Source organism: Pelmatolapia mariae, linkage group LG4 (assembly GCF_036321145.2).
Source record: "Pelmatolapia mariae isolate MD_Pm_ZW linkage group LG4, Pm_UMD_F_2, whole genome shotgun sequence".
NCBI lineage: Eukaryota > Metazoa > Chordata > Actinopteri > Cichliformes > Cichlidae > Pelmatolapia > Pelmatolapia mariae.
Genome location: NC_086230.1, coordinates 25,447,378 through 25,471,341, shown reverse-complemented (window position 1 = coordinate 25,471,341; position 23,964 = coordinate 25,447,378). Strand labels below are relative to the sequence as shown.

The window sequence follows — 23,964 nt, the reverse complement described above, 5'->3', positions numbered from 1 at the left end:
TTCCAATGTCAGCATTATGTCTTAATGAATTGAGAGATACAGTTTCACTGGGAGCAAAAGTAGCAAATCATCTAGGTCTTAAGAATGTGTAAGCACAAGGCAGAGTTTAAATGAAACATTACTTTAATGTTGACACTATAATCACACTTCACTTCTGTACAGCTGGAGCACATTTTTAACAGAAGGTCCCAAAAACTGCAATGTGTGATATCAAAGTGGTCTTTTGACATAGCTCAAAGGTTCTTCTGTGTTATGATACCATCTGGTGTGGTGTTTGAGAGGGGTGCGTGTGTGTGTGTGTGTGTGTGTGTGTGTGTGTGTGTGTGTGTGTGTGTAGTGAGGGGACAACACAACCATCTGTAAGTATAAATTAGGAACAAAAAGACACAATGTGTGACAGTGTGTGTGTGTTTTTAAAGCACCAAAACTGCTACTGTCAACTGAGCGCTCTAGAAATGTTTCTGTGATTATGTGCTCGTCACTTTTAGTGCTGCCACAGTAGGCCCTACCATATGTCAGGTGTCTGTCTTCCTATTGCAAAAGAAAAAGTCAGTGAGAAAACAAGTTATAAAATGTTTAATGTGTAAATTTTATTACATTTGTTCCTGGAATGTTAGTGAAGTCTATTAAAGCCCCTGTCAAACAGGCCTAGAGTCCAGTCAATGACCCTCTGGCAACCTTCCATTGATAGGAAGGATAGCGCTCACTGGAGGTCGTTGACAGTCGCTTTTGGTTGCTAGCAGTTTGCCGCGGTCACTCATAGTGTGGGAGGAAGATGTCAACTTATCTACAAATGTCTGCCAATTGTTCACTTTCAAAGTAAAAGTTGTGACTATTGGCTAAAACCGGTACAACTTTTACTTTGAAGGCAAAGTACTCAGTTTCCAATTTGCTGTGCACTTTTTCAACTTTCATACAGTTTGTTGAGTAGTTGGCAAATATTTGCAGACTAGGCAGTCTTTGTAACCAATTTCACCTAGTGACCAACAACCACTCACCAAATGGTCGGGGAATAAAAACTTTCCTTCAGTAACAGCAGGTTGTCAGTTGGTCACTGACAGGTCTCCAGGCGTGTGTGACTTAGGCCTAACTACAGGTGATTATTGTACATGTGTGCCTGTGCTGTCTTGTAGAAATCTTGTATGAACATTAGAGCAGTTGCAGATAAAAGGACACTGTCATGAACCTTGAGCCACAGTGAAACATTACTGGATTCAAGGTTTTGCAGGGCACCAACAACATGGGAACTGCAGTTCACAACACAAAAATAACATATGGAAAACATTCAGTGAGTTGCTCAGAAACTTCCCAGTACATGTTAACCACTTCAAGAAAAAGTTAATTTTTTAAAAACAAAGTAACCCTGTATTGTACATAACACATGACAGATAAAAGACAGATAAAATAGGTACTCAAATGCATCTTATGATAATGAAAAAACAGCGATCAAACAAATTGCAGTTATCATTGTGAACAACACTGTTCATAGGAGCGTTCTTTTAATCTTTACCAATGTTGCAGTCCAGATGTGTATTGGTCACATTATGCTTTAACTGGCAGTATAACAGTAGAGCTTCATGGTTAAATGTGGTGTGCTGTAGTTAAATATACAGTAAGTGATTTAAACAGTATTGACGAGGTAATAAAACATTCACAAAACAAGAATAGTCAAAGATTGTGACTACTCAGTATTGATTAAAAATCTCAACTGACCTTTGAATACTGTGATTATCGGATCAGGTGATTGCTGACACAGCTGATTAATTAGGTGACATGATAAGCTAGTTCAGCCCACTAGATATGCGTATTGGAAAATAGTGCATAAAGTTTGATTGGAAGTGTGTGACAATACGAACAACTACCAAAACACAACAATATGCATAATTTCTGGCCTTGTTATATTTTTTGTTTGGTAAGATGTGGACTCGAGAAGACATAAATATATCTTTACACTAGCAGTTCCCACTTCCCACTTGTGTGGCAGCTCTGAGAACATCCCTGTCCTCAGCTACCTCAAATAGTCAAATGCATGAGTAAGACTTGCATGGAGGCAGGCGTGAATGTCCTTTTGTATTGCTTGGCTGTGAAATCAGTGTAACAAATGATCAACGGCACCTAAAACCCTGTTTATTAAAAACCTTTTGCCATGTACGGTAAAGAAAAAAAAATTCAGTGTATGGCAAAAATGTTCCTATTGATTCAGACCTGACTTGGAATATTTCATTGTAGTTCAAAAACACCTTTGAACACCCACTTACATTGCTTCACAAGAATTTTACATTCATTCTGATTTATTGTTGGCCTCTAACAGTCAACTAATATCACTTGTATTCAGACTATCCATACCACGTACATTCTTTAAATGTCAAAATTGGGATTTAAGTCACAAAAATAACATGTAAAAAAAAAACCCAAAAGGTTTAACTATAATGCAAACATTTAAATTACTTTTGTTGGGAGCATAATACATTACTAAGAATAAAACCAGTTTCCGCTCTAATGCTGGGTTTTCACATACAAGAATTTCTAGGATAATCACACATACTGATACTGCATGAGGGTCTATTACACCATGACAACACTGGTTTGATTACGCCACAGCTACTGAATGTTTCTCCAAGTTGTACGTCAGTACTGACATGGTTTTCTTTCAAAGTAAGACAACCACAACTTTAAAAAGGGAAACTACGTCAAATTTAAATGAGTCTTAAGTCATTTAAGTAAACATCAACACTTTTACAAACTGATTCATCTATGCTTTATCAACAAACACAGCTTTTGAAAATGGAAGGGATTTTGGAAACAGATTGATTCTCCCCGTGAAGGGATGGAGTATGTAAGGTATGTTTGGCAGTCTGGCATCCACAATTTTCAAGATATCATGTTCAAATGGTGTTTGATAGCAGATACCAATAATAGCCCAAGCTAATTTAATTTTGGTGAAAATCAGATCAAGCTGGAGTTACGCTCTCTGAGTGCTCTTGTTTTTGATTGTTTTTCCTTTTAAATAAGTACAGCTATTATCTTGCCCCAGTCCCAAAGGGCTCCCACCGTTTGCTAGGAAAAAAGTTCTCCAGCTGGTTGGTGAGCGGTTGCTGGCAGTCACTATAAAATTAATTGCAAAAGCCTCTTTCATGTAAGCCTTGAGATCAGACAGTGATCACCTGGCTACTAGGGAAAAGTTTGTATTTTGCGATGAGGAAATGAAGCTGCTAGAGGTTGCTAGCTGTTGCGAGTGTAGAATTTCCAACAAAGAGGTTTTTGATTTGGCACTAAAAACCTGTAGTTTGCACGGAAGATGCCGGCTTGTCTGTGAAACTGTGAAAAGAGCAATGCAAATTTGAAATGGAGACCCTTCGCATTTAAAGTAAAAGTTGCGCCTCTTGAAACACCTTTTTTTGCAGCAATAAGGTACAACTTTGAAGGTTATTATCATCCGTTTCCAGTTTCAGACATTTTCAAATTTCATTACAGCTCAAAGTATAGTAATCGTTTCCAGACAAGTCGGTGTATTTCAAGCAAAATACAGGCAACTGCAACAATCGGCTAGAGGTCAAAGCATTCGCAGAGAGGTGTCCAGAGCAGCATCCTTTTTTGTGACCAATTTCACCGGTCAACAGCTGGTTGGGGAATACACAGTTTTCTCTGGCACCCTCCAGCTGCCAGGGTTTCTGTGCCTGTGTGAATAAGTCCTTAAATGGACTTCATGTGAGGTTTTAGATTATCTCATATTCAGAGTATGGTACAGATTAGTATAGATTGAAAACACAAACCCTGGTCCCTGCAATTGGTCCAACTGCTACTGGATATTAATCCGTATTCTTAACACATGAACAGTTCCCAACATTTTTAAACACTATTCATTATCTAGTGAAGCATTTCATAAAGATCCCACCAACCACAGGCTATTCCACTCTGATTAGATAAACATAAACTTCTTTTTTTTGTTTTTTTTCTTAATAGAAGTTACATAATACGCTTTTATTTTAAGGTCCTTTCAGTAGATACTGGTGATAGTACTTAATGTGTCACATCTCATCACTGTACTATAAGTTATGTAACTTTAGCAGTTTGATTATATGAATATTAAACACGAAATATTCATTACAGTGCCCATCTGAGGCACGGTGTTAGATACAGAGTCCTGTTAAAGTACACTTCACCTCCTGACAGTGTCATAAATGTTGTCCATTACAAAGACAGAGCCACATACTACAGTTCACACTGCTTTCCTGTAACTACATCTGGAGTCTGCAGACTCATTATAAGCCTGACGATTAGGCAGTCGTTCATACTGTCACTTCTGTCTTGCTGTTAGTGACATAGTATGGTTGTGGAGGCATGTAGCGAATGGTGTCCAGCTCCTTTTCTGTGATGCAGAGTTTCTTTGGGCCATAGCTTTGTCGGAGTCCCAGTGTGTCCTTGCTTTCCCAGGATCTTAGCACGCCTGGACTGGGAGCACTGCTGCCGCTGTAGTACAGTGACTGGGAGCTGTGGCTCTTGGAGCTTTTATACTTGTGTCCATTCTGCTTTGACAGCTGTCTGGGAGGGCTGTAAGGATTGCTCGGCTCTGGATCCATATCCACACCTTCCATTGGAAGGCTACCTTTGGCTGTCATCTCAATCACTTGTCGACGGTTGTTGTGAAAGCTGTCATTAGCTTTCTCCGCTAATAAACACAAAAATAAACAAGAGATTTATTGTAGCAAAAAGTGTGTGTGTTTGTGTCATCATCATATATTAGCCATTCTTTGCTAAAACAAGAAATATATACAGAAAGAAATCTTTGATTTGGCAAAAGTGATGCTGTAATTGGCACGCACACACACAAGCATATCCTTGCAGCAGTGAAAACCAAATCATTGTTGGTATAGCTCATATATTCGGACCACAGAGCCTCTTGTGTGCACACAACATGCATCACATCACTATCCCCTCATTCATTTTTGTTTTGATTGCTCTTGATTGTCTCCTGTTCCTGCTCTCATTTGCTAAGATTTGCTCCCTAATGATAAGTTAGTTTGACGGCACTTCAGTGGATTAGCGGCAAAGAAGCATCAGCTGCTTGTGCCATCACAAAGACAGCGAGCAGTGATTGGACCTCGATTCACGCATGCTGATAGCTGTCATCTCTCCCATGATCAGGTCCGTCAAACAGAGCCAATTGATTTCAGTGGAATCTAAATAAAGCATTGCACTTCTGTGTTAATAGCATTATGTACAGATCTACAAATACCATCACTAGAGACTTGGATGCGATCGGGTCAAATTAGGACTATTTGTTTGGAAGATAATGTAGAATTATTTTTTCCTTCAGTAATCAGTGTGATAAGTAGTTGGTTAGCTATAGTTCATTCAGATTACTGATAAGGTTTTAATAATACAGTGGGAACATTTCAAAACTCAGGTTTTGAAGTTGGAGTTTATTGCTCTTGAGAATATATGAACACACCAATCGAACAATAAAAGATACTTGCTAAATACATACCACTACAATATTGTTACTTAAAGTGGAACTGAGAAGTCATTTTATTTTCTTTACCCTGACATTAAAAGCATGTCAAAAGATATTTAAAAAGATATTTTTAGCCACGTTTCTAAGTAGTACTATTTTGACAGCTTCCATAATTTCTTGTTTAAAGTGCTGCTTGTCCAGGAACTGGCTGTAGACTTTCCAAAATTAGCCCATGAGAAGAACAACAAACTTGCTTCTATAAATAATCTTTCAGTTCCCCTCACTGTTGGCATTGATGGACCGTGGATTAAATCACAAGGATTTCTGACAGCAAGAGACTTGATAGAGATTCAAACCAACTATTCTCCTTTATAATAACAAAAAAGCACTTGTAAAGTTTTACTGCTATATTATGTAAGTAGTATCCTTGGCATGTAGATAATAATCAAATAAGAAAAGCTAGATGTATTAGATAAATTGTTGATGTTAAACTAAAAAGAGAGCGATGTCATCTTACTCTTTTCTGTCTGTTGATATAAGCAACTTTTAACACCAATTTTATTGAAATGCCAAAGAATATTTAATGAAGATTTTCATCCAAAATCCTTGCCTCGTTAACTTCTGAACTTGCCCTCATGGTTACTCATATGACAGATTGTTTCAGCTCACTCACCCTGACACTCATTATAGATCCAGGTAAATCCTTATTAATTATGCAAATTTCATTTATATCTGATGTAAGATCCTACCTAATAAAATCAAACAATGAATTTCAAGTGCTTTTTTACCTTTTTTTTTTTTTGTGATAAAAAAACCTCTTACCCACAGCCTTGAGTGTGGTGTACTTGTTGAGATCCTTTGGGTCCTCATATGGGCTGATTATCGGTCCCACACCTGGATATGGCTGACTTACCAGAGTTGGTACGTGAGCTGCATTGTTCATCTGGTTGCTCTCTAAAGAAGGGCAATCAATAGTTATTAATGCAGAAATTGAATTACAGTTTCCTCTTTAAGTGCATTTGTAAGCAGGATGTCAACAAATTTAAAATGAGTCATAATAAAACAACAGCTTTATTAGTGTAGCAGTTTTCAAAACACACAGTTTCATGAATGAAATAGACATTAAAAATGTACATTTCTACAAGCATGCAGTCGATCATGCGGCCTTCCATTTCTTCATTCTTCCATACATGCATTTGCTCTGAGCTATAGGCAAAAATTAATGCAATAATGGAACAGATTAAGGAAATACAAGCCTATCTATGTGAGTGCACTGCAGCCGTTTGAAACGAACTACTGATTCAGGTGAGCTGATTAGCTGAGGGGGGCTGATCTAAAGTTGAGGCACTACAACCTCAAAAGTATGGTCGACTTTTGATTTAAAACAAGTGTGTGTGAAACAGTCAAAAGACCCTGATCAGGTGTTTACAGAGGACCAACTGCTGGAAAAATAAGATGCCTTGCCATGGATGTACTTTACATGTAAATAATAAAATTTCAATATTGGCGTCAAATGAAATTTAGAATCAGTGACGGGGAACAAAAACAGGAGTGATGTGCAGGTTTTTAAGTTTTTATTAGCAGCTTAGCTTTTGTGTTCTGTGCTAACTGAAGACGGGCTAGTGAAATGTGAGTTATAATAACCGAGAAAGGAGATATTGAAGTGTGTACCAGCAGTGAGCGAAGTTGTTGGCCATTACTATAGCAGGTTTGATCTTATCACTGATGATAAGTAACTTTGCTTTTGCTATACGCATTAGCTATTTCGACATATTTTGACATAAATATGAAACAGAAATGACAAATGTTGTTTTTTTTCAGAGTATGTTTAATTCAAGTGTACTAGTACTAGAAACTGCAATTCCTCTAGTGGCCATGCTATTAAATAAATAGCAAATTAGTCCTTACAGACAGACAGTTCAATCCAAAAGTGTTTTGTTTTGGTCTCTATGGATAGTCGAAGGAGCTGGGAAAGAAAAGTGTCTGGACTTCTTTAATTTTCCTTGAAGACGTTTCACCTCTCATCCGAGAAGCTTCTTCAGTTCTAAGAGCAACTGGTGGAGAGTCCCAAAAGAGGAGTGAAAGAAGCCATCTATGTCCACTGTGAACGACCATCTTTGAACAGAGGCGGTGGCTTACAACACCAACTGTCGGCCATCTATAATCCAGTTATGAGATCCCTTCCCAGACACCTTAACGCCCACTCACATCCTGGGCCATTTGACCTCAGGAAATCACATGATAGGGTGGGGCTAGGTTTCACAATGGGCTCACCCGAAAACTTGGCTGATTGTGACCCACACCTGTTTTCGCCCCATGGCTCGTGTGATTAGGTAGAAGATCGACAGGGGACACTCCCATAAGGCTTAAAATCTGGGACTCTGTTTCTCATGTTTCTGCAGTGCTTTTTTGTGCTTTATGGTTTACTGTGTGGTATAGTCTGTCCACGAAGTTTATGCTTCAGGTTTGATGAATGAAATTTTTGTATTTATTCACTTATTTAGTCGTGGCTCAGTCAGCTAGTGATGTTCAGTGATGTCAAACTTCCAAAAAACAAATCAACTTGATGTCCAGATGTGAACGTATAGGCTAAAACATGAAGTGTTTTCTTTGACTTGCTAGTGTCACTTTCCTTTAAGTAGCCTTTTCTTGGGGAGCCAGCTGTAGAGCTGAACTGCTCTTTGTAAAACCATCCTAATCGTATAGTAGACATCTGGTAAATTAAGGGGTGCACAGCAAATAGACTGGCCCCCTGCCTACTGGCATGACAGAGCAAACAGATGTTCAGAGTGTCTACTCCTACTTTAGATTGGAGAACGTACCAATTCACAGCCGGCTGTTTGAGGACTGCGCTGTGTGCTGTGTTGAATCTGACTAGAGATATCAACATGTTTATGGTTGTACATGTTGTGGACAGTTTTAATTAAATGTTTGTTTATTTTATTTATTTAAGTTTACAAAGTTTAAAAAGCGATGATTCCTTTAGCCCCATTGGGCTAGAATACATCTCATAAAAACAGATCATTAATACAGAAAATGGGTTAATTAGGCTCCTATTCCCCACTGGTCAGCAAGAAACCTTTTTACTGTGCTAATTAATTCAGAAAGTCTCAAATTATCAATGCTGTCTCATGAAATGATGCAGAGGACAGCTGCAACAGATACTTCACCATAGACAAGGGGACGGTATAATTAGTACGAACAGATTTGGGGATTTTAAATAGCAAAGGATTAGTGGTGCCACAGTGGTCGTTGTATTATAAAAATATCTTTATATCAAGCTTTCCTTTCTTGGGACTAAACTTATTCAGTTCAATAAAAACTAAAGATCATCTGTGATCAAGGACAAGAAATTTAACCCTGGAGAACCCATGGGGTCAAATTTGACCCCATGGTTTCCCTAGAAAACCCATGGGGTTGGCTCTGACCCCACGGGTTCTCCAGGGTTAAACTAGTTGTAAAAAAAAAGAAGCCTTTTAGTTAACTAAAAATATTCAAAAAGGCAAAAAGTAACTAAAAAAAACAATATTTTGTACTTGCAAAGCTAACTGAAACAGGAAACAGTTGTATTTCAGATTTTGTCTTTGTCAGTGTGGTCAAATTTTTCAACAAAATGAGCATCAGGATGACAGCATGACATAAGAGTCCAATAAAGTCAGTGGAAACAAATCAATACAAATCAATATGTGACCCTCAACCTTCTCAACCTATGAATTAGAGGTTTAGGGTCATGGTCTGAGCAGGAGACTTCAGTAGAGATGTGAGTTGACAGTCCAGTCCTTGTACCTGCTTATTTTCAAATCGCTGTTTTTACTGTTTGTGAAGCCACTTAACACTGACTTATGAATCATTCAGGCATAAGAAAAACACCTAAGTCAAGAGATGACATGATATTGAATGTGTCCATAGCAGATAACTTAGCAAAGAATTTTAAATGGTCTTTTCTTTCAATCGTTTGGCACTTTTTGTTACCAGCAGCCTGTTGCAAGGAAGAAACAAGTAATTTCCTGTACAGTATGTCCTCAATATTTTTAAGGAATCTTCTCAAATTTGGGGTCATAGGAGGGCTAGAGCCTATGGATGGATATATGGGTTCCTGTTCCAAGCTGACATGACATGTTTTTTTCAAAGTGTACAAAACAAGTCAGGAGAGACGTACAACAGTGAGCGTCTGCAGCCGCGGTGGAGGCTCTGTCAAGGTTTAGCTGTTGGGGATATGCTGGAATTATGAATGCAGAAAACTATAATCAGATTTTGATCCATCATATATTACCATTTGGAAAGGATCTGATTGCAGTTGCTTCACTTTTCACCATGACAGTGACTCCAAACACACTGCTGGTGCAGTAAAACTGCCCCTGAATAGAAATACACAATGGAACATGATCAATCATGGACTGGTCCTGAAGAAGTGAAAACGGAAAACATCAGTGTTGGTGGTGAGGATGTAGGTAGGAGAGAGGACTGCGAAGCTGTCGGCAGCCAACATTGTAGATGCCGTTAAAATTGTCTTCTCTTGGTGAAAGAAAAAAGAAACCACTGTTCTGTGTGATGACTCAAATGACAGGCTCTCAAACACATCACAAAAGAGCACGGCACAGTGTGACGAGGTCTCAAATACCATTGTCCAAGTGAAGACAACCATATTGACCATCTGTAAAATAAGGGGAGGAAGAAAAGGTTCTACAAGACAGAAACCTGGTCCTGTTTCAGCTGTTCACTATCTCGGGCCACCTTAACAACTAGCCTATTTTATTTTTACGGGATGTTCCTCTATTAATTCTGCTTATCAAATTCAGGGTCCTGGGAAGAAGCTGGTGGATGGATAGATGGATGCAGGAATGGATGGGTTCCTGTTTCAAGCTGACATGACTTTGTTTTTTGCACCTTAAAATCCTATGAGGCAGATTATTTATGTATGTATGCATTTATGTATTTATTTATATTTGTCTCCTCTTCCTTGAAAACTGAAAACACCAGATGGTCCCGTTTCAAGTTGTTTTAATAACTGGAATAATTTTTTCCCCAAAGTTTTCTTTAAAAAAAAAAAAAGTTTTTTCATGGGCTTAGCAGGTATTATTACATCATGAGACCCTGGTGTTAAAGTAAAACTACAGTATAATGGCCATCCTGTAGTTTGTGTCTTGTTTTGTCTGTCCATATGCTTCATAATACATAGTTGTCCATATATGCAAATAAATATTCTGTCGGTCTCTATGGATCGATGGAGTATAAACACTTTAAACTGATTGTGCCATGCTTCCTGCTACCTTTAATGTCACCAAGACCTGGTTTGGTCATGAAGAGAAAACAGTGAAACAGTGGAAGAAAGTCCAGCCACATAGTCAATGCTGGTAAAAATAGTCAAAACGTTAATACATTTAATCAAATCCCTACATTAAATCTGTCTGGTTTAAATTGCTGTCATACTTTTTTTCTGAGCTTATTGACCTGTTTCAGTTTCATACAGTTGTTGTAAGTGGGCCAGCCACAGAGGCTCTCATTCAGCCTGATCTTGTTAAATCTCATAGATTAGAACTTTTGCTTTCATACCCAGAAGTTACTTTACTTTTAATAAAAGCAATCAGTTTACTCTTTGACATACATGTTAAATGACATTCCTGAATTAAATATAGTTCCATGTACTGCAATTTTCTTTTGGATAAGCTATTATCTGTGGAAAACTGTCCATGCCTTCATTTGTTGGGCCACAGTCTCAGGCAAGTTTGTAAGTGATACCATTTGAGCTGTTTCACCTGACTTCTGTTTATCTGATACTCCAGCCAAGGTCAAAGTCTAGGTATCTGCTTAAAGGCAGAGACCACTGAGAGTAAATATTTTAATTCCCATACTCTGAATGCTTTGGTAAAACTGTCATTTCAATATTTGTCATAAACATTTGATCTTTTCCGTGTCTGGAGGTCTCGAGTATATCAAATTTCCTCTTGAAAAATGGACACTAAAATTTAAACTGGGAGCTGATTTTTTTAGCATCTGATGTCTTTTTCAGGATTCCAAACTCAGCATCATTAAACTGATGTACTGATGTGTACTATTGTTTATCTTCCTCTTTATTGCATATTTTACTCTGATTGAGTGCCATTTGAGCTTGCACTGTTGTCTTAGTCACAGCTTCTGTGTCAGCTGCTGGTGGAAAGTAGGCCACTTCTGAAGAGTTGTAAGGTTAAAGACTCAATGGTTGATGCGGGAAATAAGTGAGTTAACACTCCAGACACAGACACCTCCCTGGAACTCATAAAAGATTTAAGAGAGTATTTTGGGAGCTGTATGCCCCGGAATAAATGGTACAAGGAGAAGTTTTGCTCTTATTTACAGGCACCCTACTTTCAAGTTGGTAATGAAAATACCAGATTTATGAAAATTTGAATTACAAAACACATTTATATATTTATTTCAGTTTATGTATTTTTAAACATTTGTGTAAATTACTTGATCAAATTTGAGCAGCAGTTTTCATTTAGGCATGTAGACACTGTGAGTACAACCTGACCTCCAAACTCAGCATCAGAAAGGCAACAGCAGCTCATATGCCAATCATTACAACCAAGATGCAGAAGAGCATTTCTGACCGCACAACACAAATGTTGAACATCGAAGTGCAGCAGCAGAGAACCACACTGGAAACCACTCTGGTCAGCTAAGAACAGGAAACTGAGGCTACAATTCACACAGGATCATCAAAACTGAACAACAGAAGATGGGAAAAATGTTGCCTGGTATGATGAATCTTGATTGCTATTGTGAGATTTGAATAGCAGGATCACAATTTGGTGTAACTACCACTCAAACATTGATTCACCATGCCTCATATCAATAGTTCAGTTTGCTGCTGGTGGAGTAATGGTATAGGACAGATTTTCTTGGTGTACTTTTGGCCCCTTAGTACCAACGGAACAACATGTAAATGCCACAGCCTATTTCAGTATTGCTGCTGACTGTGCCAATCCCTTTATGACCACTGTGTACCCATGTTCCAGCAGGATAATACTTCATATTACAAAGCTCAGATCACCTCAAACTGGTTTATTGAGCATGACAATGAGTTTACTGTACTCAAATAGCCTCCACAGTCACCAGATCTTTAAAAGAGCACCTTTGGGATATGGTGGAGTGGGAGATTTGCTTCATAAATATGCAGCTGACAAATTTGCAGCAACTGTGGGATGCCGTCATGTTAATATAGACCAGAATCTCTGAGGAATGTTTCCAGCACCTTGTTGAGTATGTGCCAAGAAGAATAAAGCAGTTCTGAAAGCAAAAGGGGGTCCGATACTAAGAAGACTGACCTAATAAATTGGCCAACGAGTATGGTTTAGTCTGATAATTATTAGGTGAGGATTACTTAGTGTACAAAGCTTTATTGTTTTTTTGTTTTTTTAACTAAAGGCATTAAAAAAAACTTTGTACAAACTCAGATATTGAAAACATGGTGAAGTTAAAAGTTAGTTAACTTTTTTTTTTGTTAATTTGCTTAACATTTCAGTACATATAGTGCTGTGCTAAAGGTTGAGGAAATTTGGGTATCATATTATGTAATCAGAGAAACATTTTATTGGTCCCAACTGCATTTTGCATCAAGACAGCACCAACCACAAACCCACAGCCAAAATCATGAAGCTCTATATTCAGTGACGACAAGAACAAGGAGTGCTGCAGCAGATGGTATGGCCCACACAACGCCTGAGCTCAACATCATGGAATCAGTCTGGGATTACATCAAAAGACAAAAGCAATTAAGACAGCCTGGATACACACAGAGACTGATAAGTTCTCCAGTATACTTGGGACATCCTATCCACCAGTGTACCTGTGAAAACGGATCATGTTTTACATCTGAAGTGTGTTCTAACATTAATTTAATTTAGGAATGGCTTTTGTATCTTAAAGAGATTTCTTTTACAATAAAAGTTGTAAAACAAACTTTTTACAAAAAAAGTTTGCTTACTGTAAATTATAACCGCTCGTGTTTTTCAATGCTTCCTTGCTTATATTTTTTATTAAATCTCCAACAATCATTTTGAATGTAATAATTTGTTATTAAAAAAAAACAAACACTGAGCTCAGCAACATAAACAAGAGATTCACACAGAGACTGGTAAGTAAGTAAGTAAGTAAGTGCGGAATCCTTTCCATTGTAAAGAAAAGACACAGCAAAGAAGACTCACTATATTTGACTCTACTATAAAGAGATGACTTTATGAGTGCCAATACAGAGGACTCACCCCACGTTGCAAGAACATTTCATAATTCTCAAGAAAATCCAGATTAAACTTAGTAAATAAAATGTGCATAAACGTCTGCAAAACTCTGAAGCAGCATTCTTTGGACAGATACAGCAAAGATCAACCTGTACAGGAACTAAGGGAAAAATATGGAAAACGGACTACGTGATGCATGGCTATGTATAGTTTCCTATGCCAGTGAGTCACAGGTGTTTACTGATGCGATGGAAGACAGGCACAGCTCCATGAATTTGGAAATGCTCTGAAAAGCTATTATTTTTGCCGGATGCAGTAAAGTTGACTGGAATGTGTGTCACAGTACGAATGAAGAACCCAAAATATACTGCAGAAGCAACCTGAAAGATTCAAGGCCAGGAAATGTAATATTTGTTAATGGTCTGCAGAGAAATCCAAAGTAAAATCCTTGAAAACAACACCAGATTTTATGCAATCACTGGCTGCAAAGGATTCGTGATAAATTATTACAAATAAAGAAATAATTCCTCAACAGTTATTACAATATTATGGTTGACCCCATCACGTGTACTTTAGATTCTGCACTTTAAGCTCATATTAATCTCATATTAAACTGTTAACTAATGGCAACGCTCCTCGGAGTATTGGCCAGTCACCTATAAGTGAGAATCCACAACTGAACTTTCTCTTACCATCCAAATAATTTTTCAGGTCACTATGTAGTCACATAGTAATCATCTCCTTTGAGCCTTCTCTACGATTTTCAGAGTACAGTATGTGGCAGGCGGAAATATAACTATAGGTACACTCTACATTTGGTAGCTGTTTCTCAGCTGCTGTCAGAAGTAATGCTGCTGAAATACATTTCTATCTGGAAATGAGGAAATGGGCTGTCATGCACCAGTGGAGTGTTGGCACTGAGTGGAGACTTTGTTCTCACTGGCTGACTGCCTGGAGTAAAAAGAGGCCACTCTTCACAATTACCCCCATGTACTCGGATGTCCAGCAGGACAAAGATATGATAGTCCCGGTAGCCAAAGAAGCCCTTGTCATAAAGACGGTGTTGCTGGTGTCTTAAGGAGACTAAGAGCTCATATCCCAGTTTAACAGATTTCTATTATCTTTGACAGGCAGCAGATAAAGACGGGTATCCTACAGAGCTTTACACCACTATCTGTAAAATACAGTGGCTTGGGCATGCCACTAGAAACCACAGCTGTACAGGATGGGTACATGTGTCAAAAAATACCACCTCACCTCATGTAACCTTCCAGGGTTTGCTGTCAAGAAAACAATCATGACTCTTCTGTTGCCACCTCAATTACACAGAGTCCCTGTCATAAATTTCTAAGCTGCTGTGCTCTGAAATGGCATGTGCAAGGTCACAAAATAAAAGCTACAACCGTCTTCTCCTCAATATAGTTAAAAAGTAGAGATTAACTGAATAAACACAAATCATATTAGCGCTTTTTTTGTTTCTTTGTTTTGTTTTGTTTTGTTTGGTTGGTTAGTTATTTGTTCTGTGAATGCAGACATCTCACTTCAGTTTCAAAAAATCCCCTTCTGCCTTGAAATTGTATGAATGCACTGATGTATAAAAATACACTTGTAGGTGACACATCACGCACAGCGGTCTTGTGTTAGCCATAATTAGCAGCCTATCATTAGGTGTGATTGTATAACATTTCTTCAACCTTTTAATACACCTGATTGCTACTATTATACTATATTTTAACTCTGTAATGCCAAGTGTATTATGTTTGATACATTCGTTTTTGTGTAAGTTTTTGCGATGTCTACAATCAACAATGTGATTTTTTTTTTCCACAAAAAATGAAATAAATTGCACAACATATTATAAAGCAATAAACTGCACAAAAATGCCATATGTAGCATAATATATTATATATTTTGTACTTTTTGAGAGGGTTCAGTAAGCACTCTAGTTTAAAAATGAGAATCTTCTGGCAATTATTTCGTAGTTAAGGCTTTACAGAGATTTAAAGAGATTTAACTCGTGCTTGTAAAGTCCTCCAGACCCTCTCTCTGTTTGTCATCTAAACATGGATGAGAACATTTATTACTATTCATCACTCATCTGTGATCATCTTGGATTTATGTCTCAACATCTTAAAGTTGACAAGTATGTGCTAAGACCTAAAATATTTTCTTTCTAATCACAGAATTCATGTTTTCACTAATTAGAAACCCTTGCAAAATAATAAGGGTGCACTTGCTGCGCCCGTAAATTCTACTGAGAAAGTGCAAGTGTCTGGGCCTCATTAATGATAAATTAACAAACTGGTGATTTTTATTTCCACCTGAAATTTAAAAAACTAATTAAGAGAACCATTTACCATAAAATGGCAGAGCATCCCTCATTCTCATTTCTTTGCTCCATTCTTTATTTGAATCAGAACCCTGCTTAAATCATGTTATTTATTTTACCTCTAACTCATACTTCCCAGTATATACTGTATAATATTGGACCTAATCAGTATCATGTCAGTGTTTATCCTAAGTTAAGAGTTTGGAATTTACTTTTTAAAAGTCAGATGTCTGGCTGTAGCAGCTTTTCAAAAATGAGTGCTGTTTGAATGTGTCTGTAAAACCTTTTTTATTACAATGGCATTTGCCATAATTATCCATCTCGTTGGGGCGTGGGGGTGCAAAGAGACCTTTACTGGCTGTAGCTGTTGAGGCAGTAAGTAGGTTGGCAGTAAGCAGGTTAGCATTAATAAGAACTCCTTTCTGTCTGTGTGCATTTGTGGGTGTGTGTAGGCGTTGGTGCTGACGAATGAAAGAATCACGGTGCAATATAATGGCCGTGGCATACAATATGTTTTGGCAACGGAGGAGCTCAAGGTTGTCAGTATGAGGGTATGACTAATATGTTCGCCAGGCTTGAGGATATGGGATTCCCCCCCCCTGCTTCCGATACTTCCGGTTCCGCACATAATTCGGGATAGGCCAAAATGAAAACAAAAAACATACAGAGCTCACAGTTTCAAATTTGTATTTGAAACAGTCAAGACCTTCAAGGGTGAGTTTTGTGGTACAAAGCAATTGGAGTCGCTGAAAGTGGGAATTTACCAGAATTAAAAGCTTATGATGTTTAGTTTTTTTTATGTGTTTACTGAAACATATTCCAATTATAGTTATATAATGGACATGTACATAATTTGTAGACTCTTAGCTTTCCTTTGGAGGTATCCGCTTTCAAATTGGATGAAGGGTTTAGGAGTTTCAGCTCCTTAACTTGTGCCACCCTCTTTTTACAGGGACCAAAGTATTTGGACAATTGACTCAAAGGCTATTTCATAGGCAGGTGTGGGCAACTCCTTTGTTATGTCATTATCAAATGAGCAGATAGAAAGCCTGGAGTTGATTTGAGGTGTGGTGCTTGCATTTGGAAAATTTTGCTGTGAACAGACAAGATGCAGTCAAAGGAGCTCTCCATGCAAAGTGAGACAAGCCATCCTTAAGCTGCGAAAACAGAAAAAACCCATCTGACAAATTGCTACTATATTAGGAGTGGCAAAATCTAAGAAAGCTCTGGTGAACTCGGAAACGCAATAGACCTGGACGTCCACAGAAGACAACAATGGTAGATTGTTGTGAAGAGAAACTCCTTTACAACAGCCAACCAAGAGAACAACATTCTCCAGAGGATAGGCATATCGATATCCAAGTTTATCATGAACAGAAAACTGCATGAAAGGAAATACTGGGGGTTCACTGTCAGGTAGAAGCCACTTATAAACCTCAAGAATAGAAAACCCAGATCGGACTTTCCTAAAAAAAAAAAAAAAAAAAAGTATTAAAATGTAAAAAAAAAATACATTAAAAAGCCAGCACGGCTCTGGAAAAACATTCTCAGAAACCAAGATCAACCTCTACCAGAATGATGGCAAGAAAAAAGTATGGAGAAGGTGTGGAACAGTAAAATACAGCAGAGGCAGTGTGATGGTTTGGGCGTGCATGGCTGCCAGTGGCACTGGGACACTAGTGTTTATTGATGATGTGACACAGGACAGAAGCAGCCAAATGAATTCTGAGGTGCTCAGAAACATACTGTCAGCTCAAATCCAACTAAATGCAGTCAAATTGATTGGGTGGCATTTCATAATACAGATGGACACTGACCCAAAACATACAGCCAAAGCAACCCGGGAGTTTTTTAAAGCAAAGAAGTGGAATATTCTTGAATATTCAAGTCAGTCACCTGATCTTAACCCAATGGAGCATACGTTTCACTTGTTGAAGACTAAACTTTGGATAGAAAGCCCACAAACAAAGAGGAACTGAAAGCCGCAGCACTAAAGGCCTGGCAGGGCTTTAAAAAGGAGGAAACTCAGCTTCTCGTGATGTCCATGAGTTCAAGACTTCAGGCTGTCATTGGCAGCAAAGGGTTTTCAACCAAGTATTAGAAAAGAACATTTTATTTTCAGTTATTTAATTTGTCCAATTTCTTTTGAGCTCCTGAAATGAATGGATTGTGTTCCAAATCTTTTAGTTCCTCATATTTTTTATTTCATATCATCTTTTTTGTTCAACACACTAAATAAAACTGAAAGAATGCCCTTCAACTGCATCTGAGTTGTTCCATTTAAAATTCACTGAGGTAATGTGCAGAACCAAAATTAGAAAAACATTGTCTCTGTCCAAATATGTATGGTCCTATGATATGTATGTGCATGTAAGTAGATATGTATGTGGGTATGTGGCTACTTACGGAAACTGTTAGCTGTGAGTCTGGTTTGTATGTTCTCATAGTGCTGACCGAGTCCAGCGTCGTCTGTATGTTCTGAGGCAGGATGGCGGATCACATGTGCAAGAGCTCTGAAAAGATGAAGAATGTGTGAATGTGAATATGAACACATACATGAAATACGTGCAAAAATAAAATAAAAGTAAAGATCTGTTTAACATGTTATATAATCCATAGTTTCCTCCTCCTTAAAGTTTCCACACGTTACATCCCGCATGCAGAATGTTTCTGTTTTAAGTCTTAGACCTTGTTTGACATAAACCAGATGTCATCAGGGCTCAGAGTTAGGTTGTCAAAACTGCTTGTCAGAAGGTCGAATACCTTCACACACACACCTTTCCAGCAGTGTATTGGGGAGGGTTGCATCTAACTATTTCTGTAACATTCGCACTCATTTCACAGCGTGACCGCCCTGCTGTGCAGAGGTGAGAAAGGAGATGGGATTTGATCTTCTCTCTCTATCTTGATTTTGTTTTTTTCATTCTTGAAAATAACAGAACTATTTGTGTCATTTTATTGTAAACAAACACATGCTGCACTGACAGATGTGAGTGAGGTCTTAACAGAAAATATCTGCTGCTCTCCATTAAATTAAACTATATGCACCTCGCTCTCTACAGCTGTTGGCTTGGAGAATCGTTATACACCTAGTCCCCCCCCCCCAGTCTCACCCAGCACACTGTTAGGCATAGCAAAAAAATAAGACTAAAGACTCTATTTAGTCTTATTTGCTGAACCACATGCATACACGCCAGATAACAATACTTAATATGATGATTTGCAAATGCATAATTTAAAAAAACAACTTTAAAAGTGATACAATGACACAAAGGAGACGGGACTGTGCCCTTTTGGCCCCAGTACTTCATCCCTTTACCTGTAGATCAGACAACCACCTTGATATGCATTTTGATTTTAACTACAAACCTCTAAACCTTGATGATATTTATGGATGTGATGCTATCACATCAACAATTCTGTCCTCAAACACATCTCACACTTCTCACAACTCTTGTGGTAGTTCCTGCTGCAGTCTCCAGGACCATCTTTTGCCATGAATACACACATAGACTCACAAAGTGAAAAGAATACTAGCACTGCCTTTGTAGCTGTCAAACATACAGGCAGAGGACAGGGTCTTTGCAGACAAATACACAAGCACACTTATAGTGGGAGATAAAGTGAAGATTACGTTGTTGTTAAAAAAAAATGCTTGAGATTTTACAAGCTCTACACATGCATGGATTTTGACTAATTGAGGCATTGACAGAATTTAAAACTGCATCTCAGTCAATCAGTAAAGTTTTTTTTTTCTAATTTCTTTTAAATAGCTATTTGTCTGTGGTACCCATAGCTGGAGTCACTATGTTTTTAGGGTGGTCTGCCTCTTGCAACTATGACGCATGAAAAAAAATTGTGAATTGTATTAAATCTTACAGTAAAATCCACTTAGACTCATTCTCAATCAGAATTTAGTAAAGGTTACTATGACCTCACCTCTTTCCTATTCTTCTCTTTAAGGAAATTTCTACAAATTGGGTAGAAAGATTGATTCAGTTGAAGCTTACAGATTACCTTTATAGCTGTAAGTCAAGAGTGTACTTCTAATAAAACTGCAAACATATATTTAATGGGATACATTTGTGTTGAAAAGTCATCAACAAACATAGGGTGTAAACAGACACAAGCGGTTCGCTGATGGTGATATCCTGGACTGCTCCTTAAGTCTCTCAGAATGTCGTTCTTCCTTTAGTGCGAAATCACTGTGAGTATATATAGAGCATCAGCCCTGCATGTGTTTATGTTTGATTGAAAAGCTGTAAATACTGCAAGCAAGTAATGATGCAAGGCATAAGTCCCATTATAGGTCACCAGCTTGGTTTCAGTTGTAACGTACTGAAAATAGGCAGAGACCTAGTTTTCCAAACCCAATATAGCCTATATCCATTTTTTGTATTTACCATCTTCAATCTCGTTATAGATAAAGACCAACACTAACATTCCTACAGCTAAGATCATTCTGCTATATAACGTTAACATACTTTTCTGCAATTAAGAATGAGGAAGATGTTTCTAAAGTCAGTGCGCTACCTCGGGTTGATAAGACTCACTTAGCGTGTATTTAAACACAATAATAGTTCAAATGTCCATATAAAAATGAAACATCCTGTTGCTTTGACTCATTTTTGATATAAAGTTGGAACATTTTTTTCCACACTGACGGAATTTGTCTAACTTGGGGGATTTAAAATATTTAGACAGATTTTTTTTTTTTTTTTTTTTTTGGGGGGGGGCGGGGGGGGGGGGGAGTCAGAAACTGTTATTAAAGTTATTACATTTGTAGCTCACCTTGACATGTTTTCTCTGTGTGGACGCTGCGTCTTTTCCAAACCAAGCTTGGTGAAAATCCCTATCAGTGCCATAATGGCCACGACCCCGCATATGACATAAACAATGAGGTTGGTTTTATCCTTCGCGGACTCGAGCGCCACGTCCACTTTTGGCGGAGGTCGCCCTGTCATCATCCACGGTGGGGTGTCGTAGTTCTTACAGGTGGTCTGGTCCAGTCGGGAGCTTTTAAACGCGCAGCAGAACCTGAAGCCACAGGTGCCGCAGCAGTACAGGTAGCTGCCCGTCCTGCACACGAACGGCGGATCCCACTGGCCCATCACGTCGTAGTAGCCACGGCACTTGTCCTCCACGTGTGGGGTCTCCGTGACTCCAATCTCAGCCTCCATTGAGTCGTTAAATCCGGGTATAATATAGTCATCGATAGTTTGACCGGGCTCGCCCTCCGCATCGCACACCATAACTTTCACCAGAAAGTAACCGAGCAGCAGCTCAGTGCCCCGCATCATTGCTCACTTATTCCGCCCTGCTTGACGCCCTGGCGCGCTCTCACAAACTCGGAAGCATCTTCCAAGGAGATGAGATACAGCCATGCGTAATCGGGAAAAGGCTGATTCCAACCTCCATGCGTAAAAACAATATGCCACTCTGTACTTTTTTCTTTCCTTTAATAACAACAGCAAAACGATTGTTGTGGAAAAAGCAGTTCAGACACCCAAAGGGTGGCTTATAGTAGTAAATAGTTGGAGAGCATCACCGAAGCTGTGCCCCTGGCTGTGCTGGAGGGTGTCACGCACCTCTGAGGCTGCTCCACTCCACAGAGCCCGTCAGAGACAGAGAGAGTGGGAGAAAGACAACGCAAAGGACCCTATGAGCATGTGAATTGGGGGAGAGAGCGAGAGAAGGGAGAGAGCCAATGGGAGAAAGAGAGAGCGATGTGCAATAGCGCTAATTACAAGCCGTGACAGCCCATTATTATCGGGTTGTGTCGTAAAATCGTCTGTAGGCTACAATTCGTGATCCACATCAACCAAAAAAACAGTCATTCCAAGCAGTCATTTCCAAGTTTAGTTGGCAGGGTTTTGATGTGTAGAAGCAAGCGGTGTTATTATTGAGCAACTTAGTGATGTCTGCACAAGAGTGCAATGATTGATGGTTATAATGAGAAATCATAAAGTAAATACGTTTTCAGGGAAGCTAAGCCAGTGTAAAAATCTACACAATATTCTGTAAATGAAAGAATTAATACAAGTAGCTTTTGACAGTCAATTTTATTTTGTCCATAAAGATCAAGGATCCACACAGTGTGTTACATTGTTTAGTCGACAGTTCTGATTAAAAAAGTGATGGCACCCATTCAAACCTCTTTCTTGTTTAAGCGTAAGGTCATGTTGAAACAGCCGTGACCTTTCAAGTTGCACCACGAAAAAAATGTAATTTGATCAATGACAAAAGAGTCCCAGAAATCATGCATGAGAAATTAGACAGGACACTGATTTAAATCATTTTCATCAACACACAAATGAGGTTCTAATAAATCTCAAAAGTTTTCATTTCCTCGAAGTCTATCCAAGGAGAAAGCGTTTAATTTTAGCAGTTTTAATTAGAGCGGTAACCCTCCTGCCCTCTGTTATTGTCGCTTCTCCCACACGATTGTAACACAAGTGATTTCTAGAAAACTATCATTCAGGGTGTGTGTTTTTTCCTGCTCCACAGAAAACAAGTGCTGTGGAGAATTTATCTTCTATCTGATAGGTGTAAAACTCCATCCAGCTTTTGGACCTGAATTTCAGATTAAAGCACTTTTAAAAAACTTTTTTTTAATGAACATTATGACCTGTTTTAGGATTATTATAACTGCTGAACTATCTTCTCGGGTGCTCTGTAACAGTATTTCCTTCACTGCTCTTATCATAAAAAAAATATACCATTTGTTGACCTCAGCTATTGATTACTAATCAAAAGGATGATGAATGAGTCTCGACAAGTATGGAGCTGCAAAAAAAAGAATGTGGCAAATTATTTTTAGACAAATCGTTTCATCTAAACTTATGATTAGTGAAAGGAGGCATACCATCTGCCACTTGAGAATTCTCACTCCTCTTGTTTGATGTTGAATCATCTTAGCTATGGAAGGCTACTTTTATTTACAGTTGGCTGTCAGAGGAGTTTTTGCTTGTCTTTGTGAATCTTTAAAGTTTACTATAAATAGTTATACACAGTCCCCAGGGATAAAGCTTCAGAGTTCCAACAAAGTCCAGGCAATGAAGCTTTATAAGGACCAGATCAACTCCAGATAATAAATTCCTATCTATGTATTCTTGTGAAGTTTAAAATGCCACATTAATGCTCAGTGAAAAAAGCACATTCTAGTTTTATTGCTCTTTATTCCCCCCATCAGTTTGTATTTTTTTGATGACAGTGACACTTTTTTTTGATGTTTTTGTTTTTTCTTTACACCTTCTTTAAGTAGATGGCTCACAAAAGAATTTAACAACCAAGTGATTTAAAAAAAATCTGCTTATGAATTCAGTCTAGAAAATTATTGTTTATTTGGGTCTAAAGTGTTTTCATATATGTCCTAATAAAGAGTACCACAAAGTAAATGCTAAAGCTTTAGTGTTTATTAGTCTGTTCAATTAGTTTTTGACATCTGCTGTGTTATCGCTGTTTTGTTTTGTTTGTTTGTTTGTTTGTTTGTTTTTAGCAAGTGGCACATAGTTTAAAATTTCAACTCTCAGACAAAGCTCGAGTAGATAATGAATGAATAGAGGAAATTACACAATGTACCCTTATAAAATAACTCAAACTTTAATGAAGGGGCTTTAGCAGTTAAGGTTTTGTACCTTAACTGCAATGGATTTCCTGCAGAAATCCATTGCTCTACAGAAATCAAACATGCTCTTCATAAATTCTAGCAATTTGCACCATGAAGCTGCCATATGACAACTGCATGACTCTGGCAGGTAAATCTTTGCCAGAGAGTTAGTCACTCTGTGTTTTGGGTGGGAACAGGTGGGCAAATGCGGTGGTTATAATTCCGCTCTGATGGGAGCGTGCTTAATGAAATGCTCACACGGTGGGGGATTTCAGTGTAATCCTGTTTTGTTTCAACTGAGTAATGCAACTGTCACTGAATGCTGTTACAGTCTGCTGGTGGGGATTGCCCT

The 23,964-nt window shown here is 38.3% G+C and overlaps 1 protein-coding gene across 1 annotated transcript; it reads right to left on the bottom strand.

Annotated features, from left to right (window-relative positions):
• Positions 1-559: 559 nt before the first annotated feature.
• Positions 560-21,612, bottom strand: shisa9b (shisa family member 9b). The gene is made up of 4 exons (XM_063472166.1): positions 20,795-21,612; positions 18,410-18,516; positions 6,278-6,409; positions 560-4,669 (listed from the first exon to the last, which is right to left on the bottom strand). The coding sequence occupies exons 1-4, from the start codon at positions 21,301-21,303 to the stop codon at positions 4,290-4,292; spliced, it is 1,128 nt and encodes a 375-aa protein (XP_063328236.1). The 5' UTR covers positions 21,304-21,612; the 3' UTR covers positions 560-4,289.
• Positions 21,613-23,964: the final 2,352 nt, after the last annotated feature.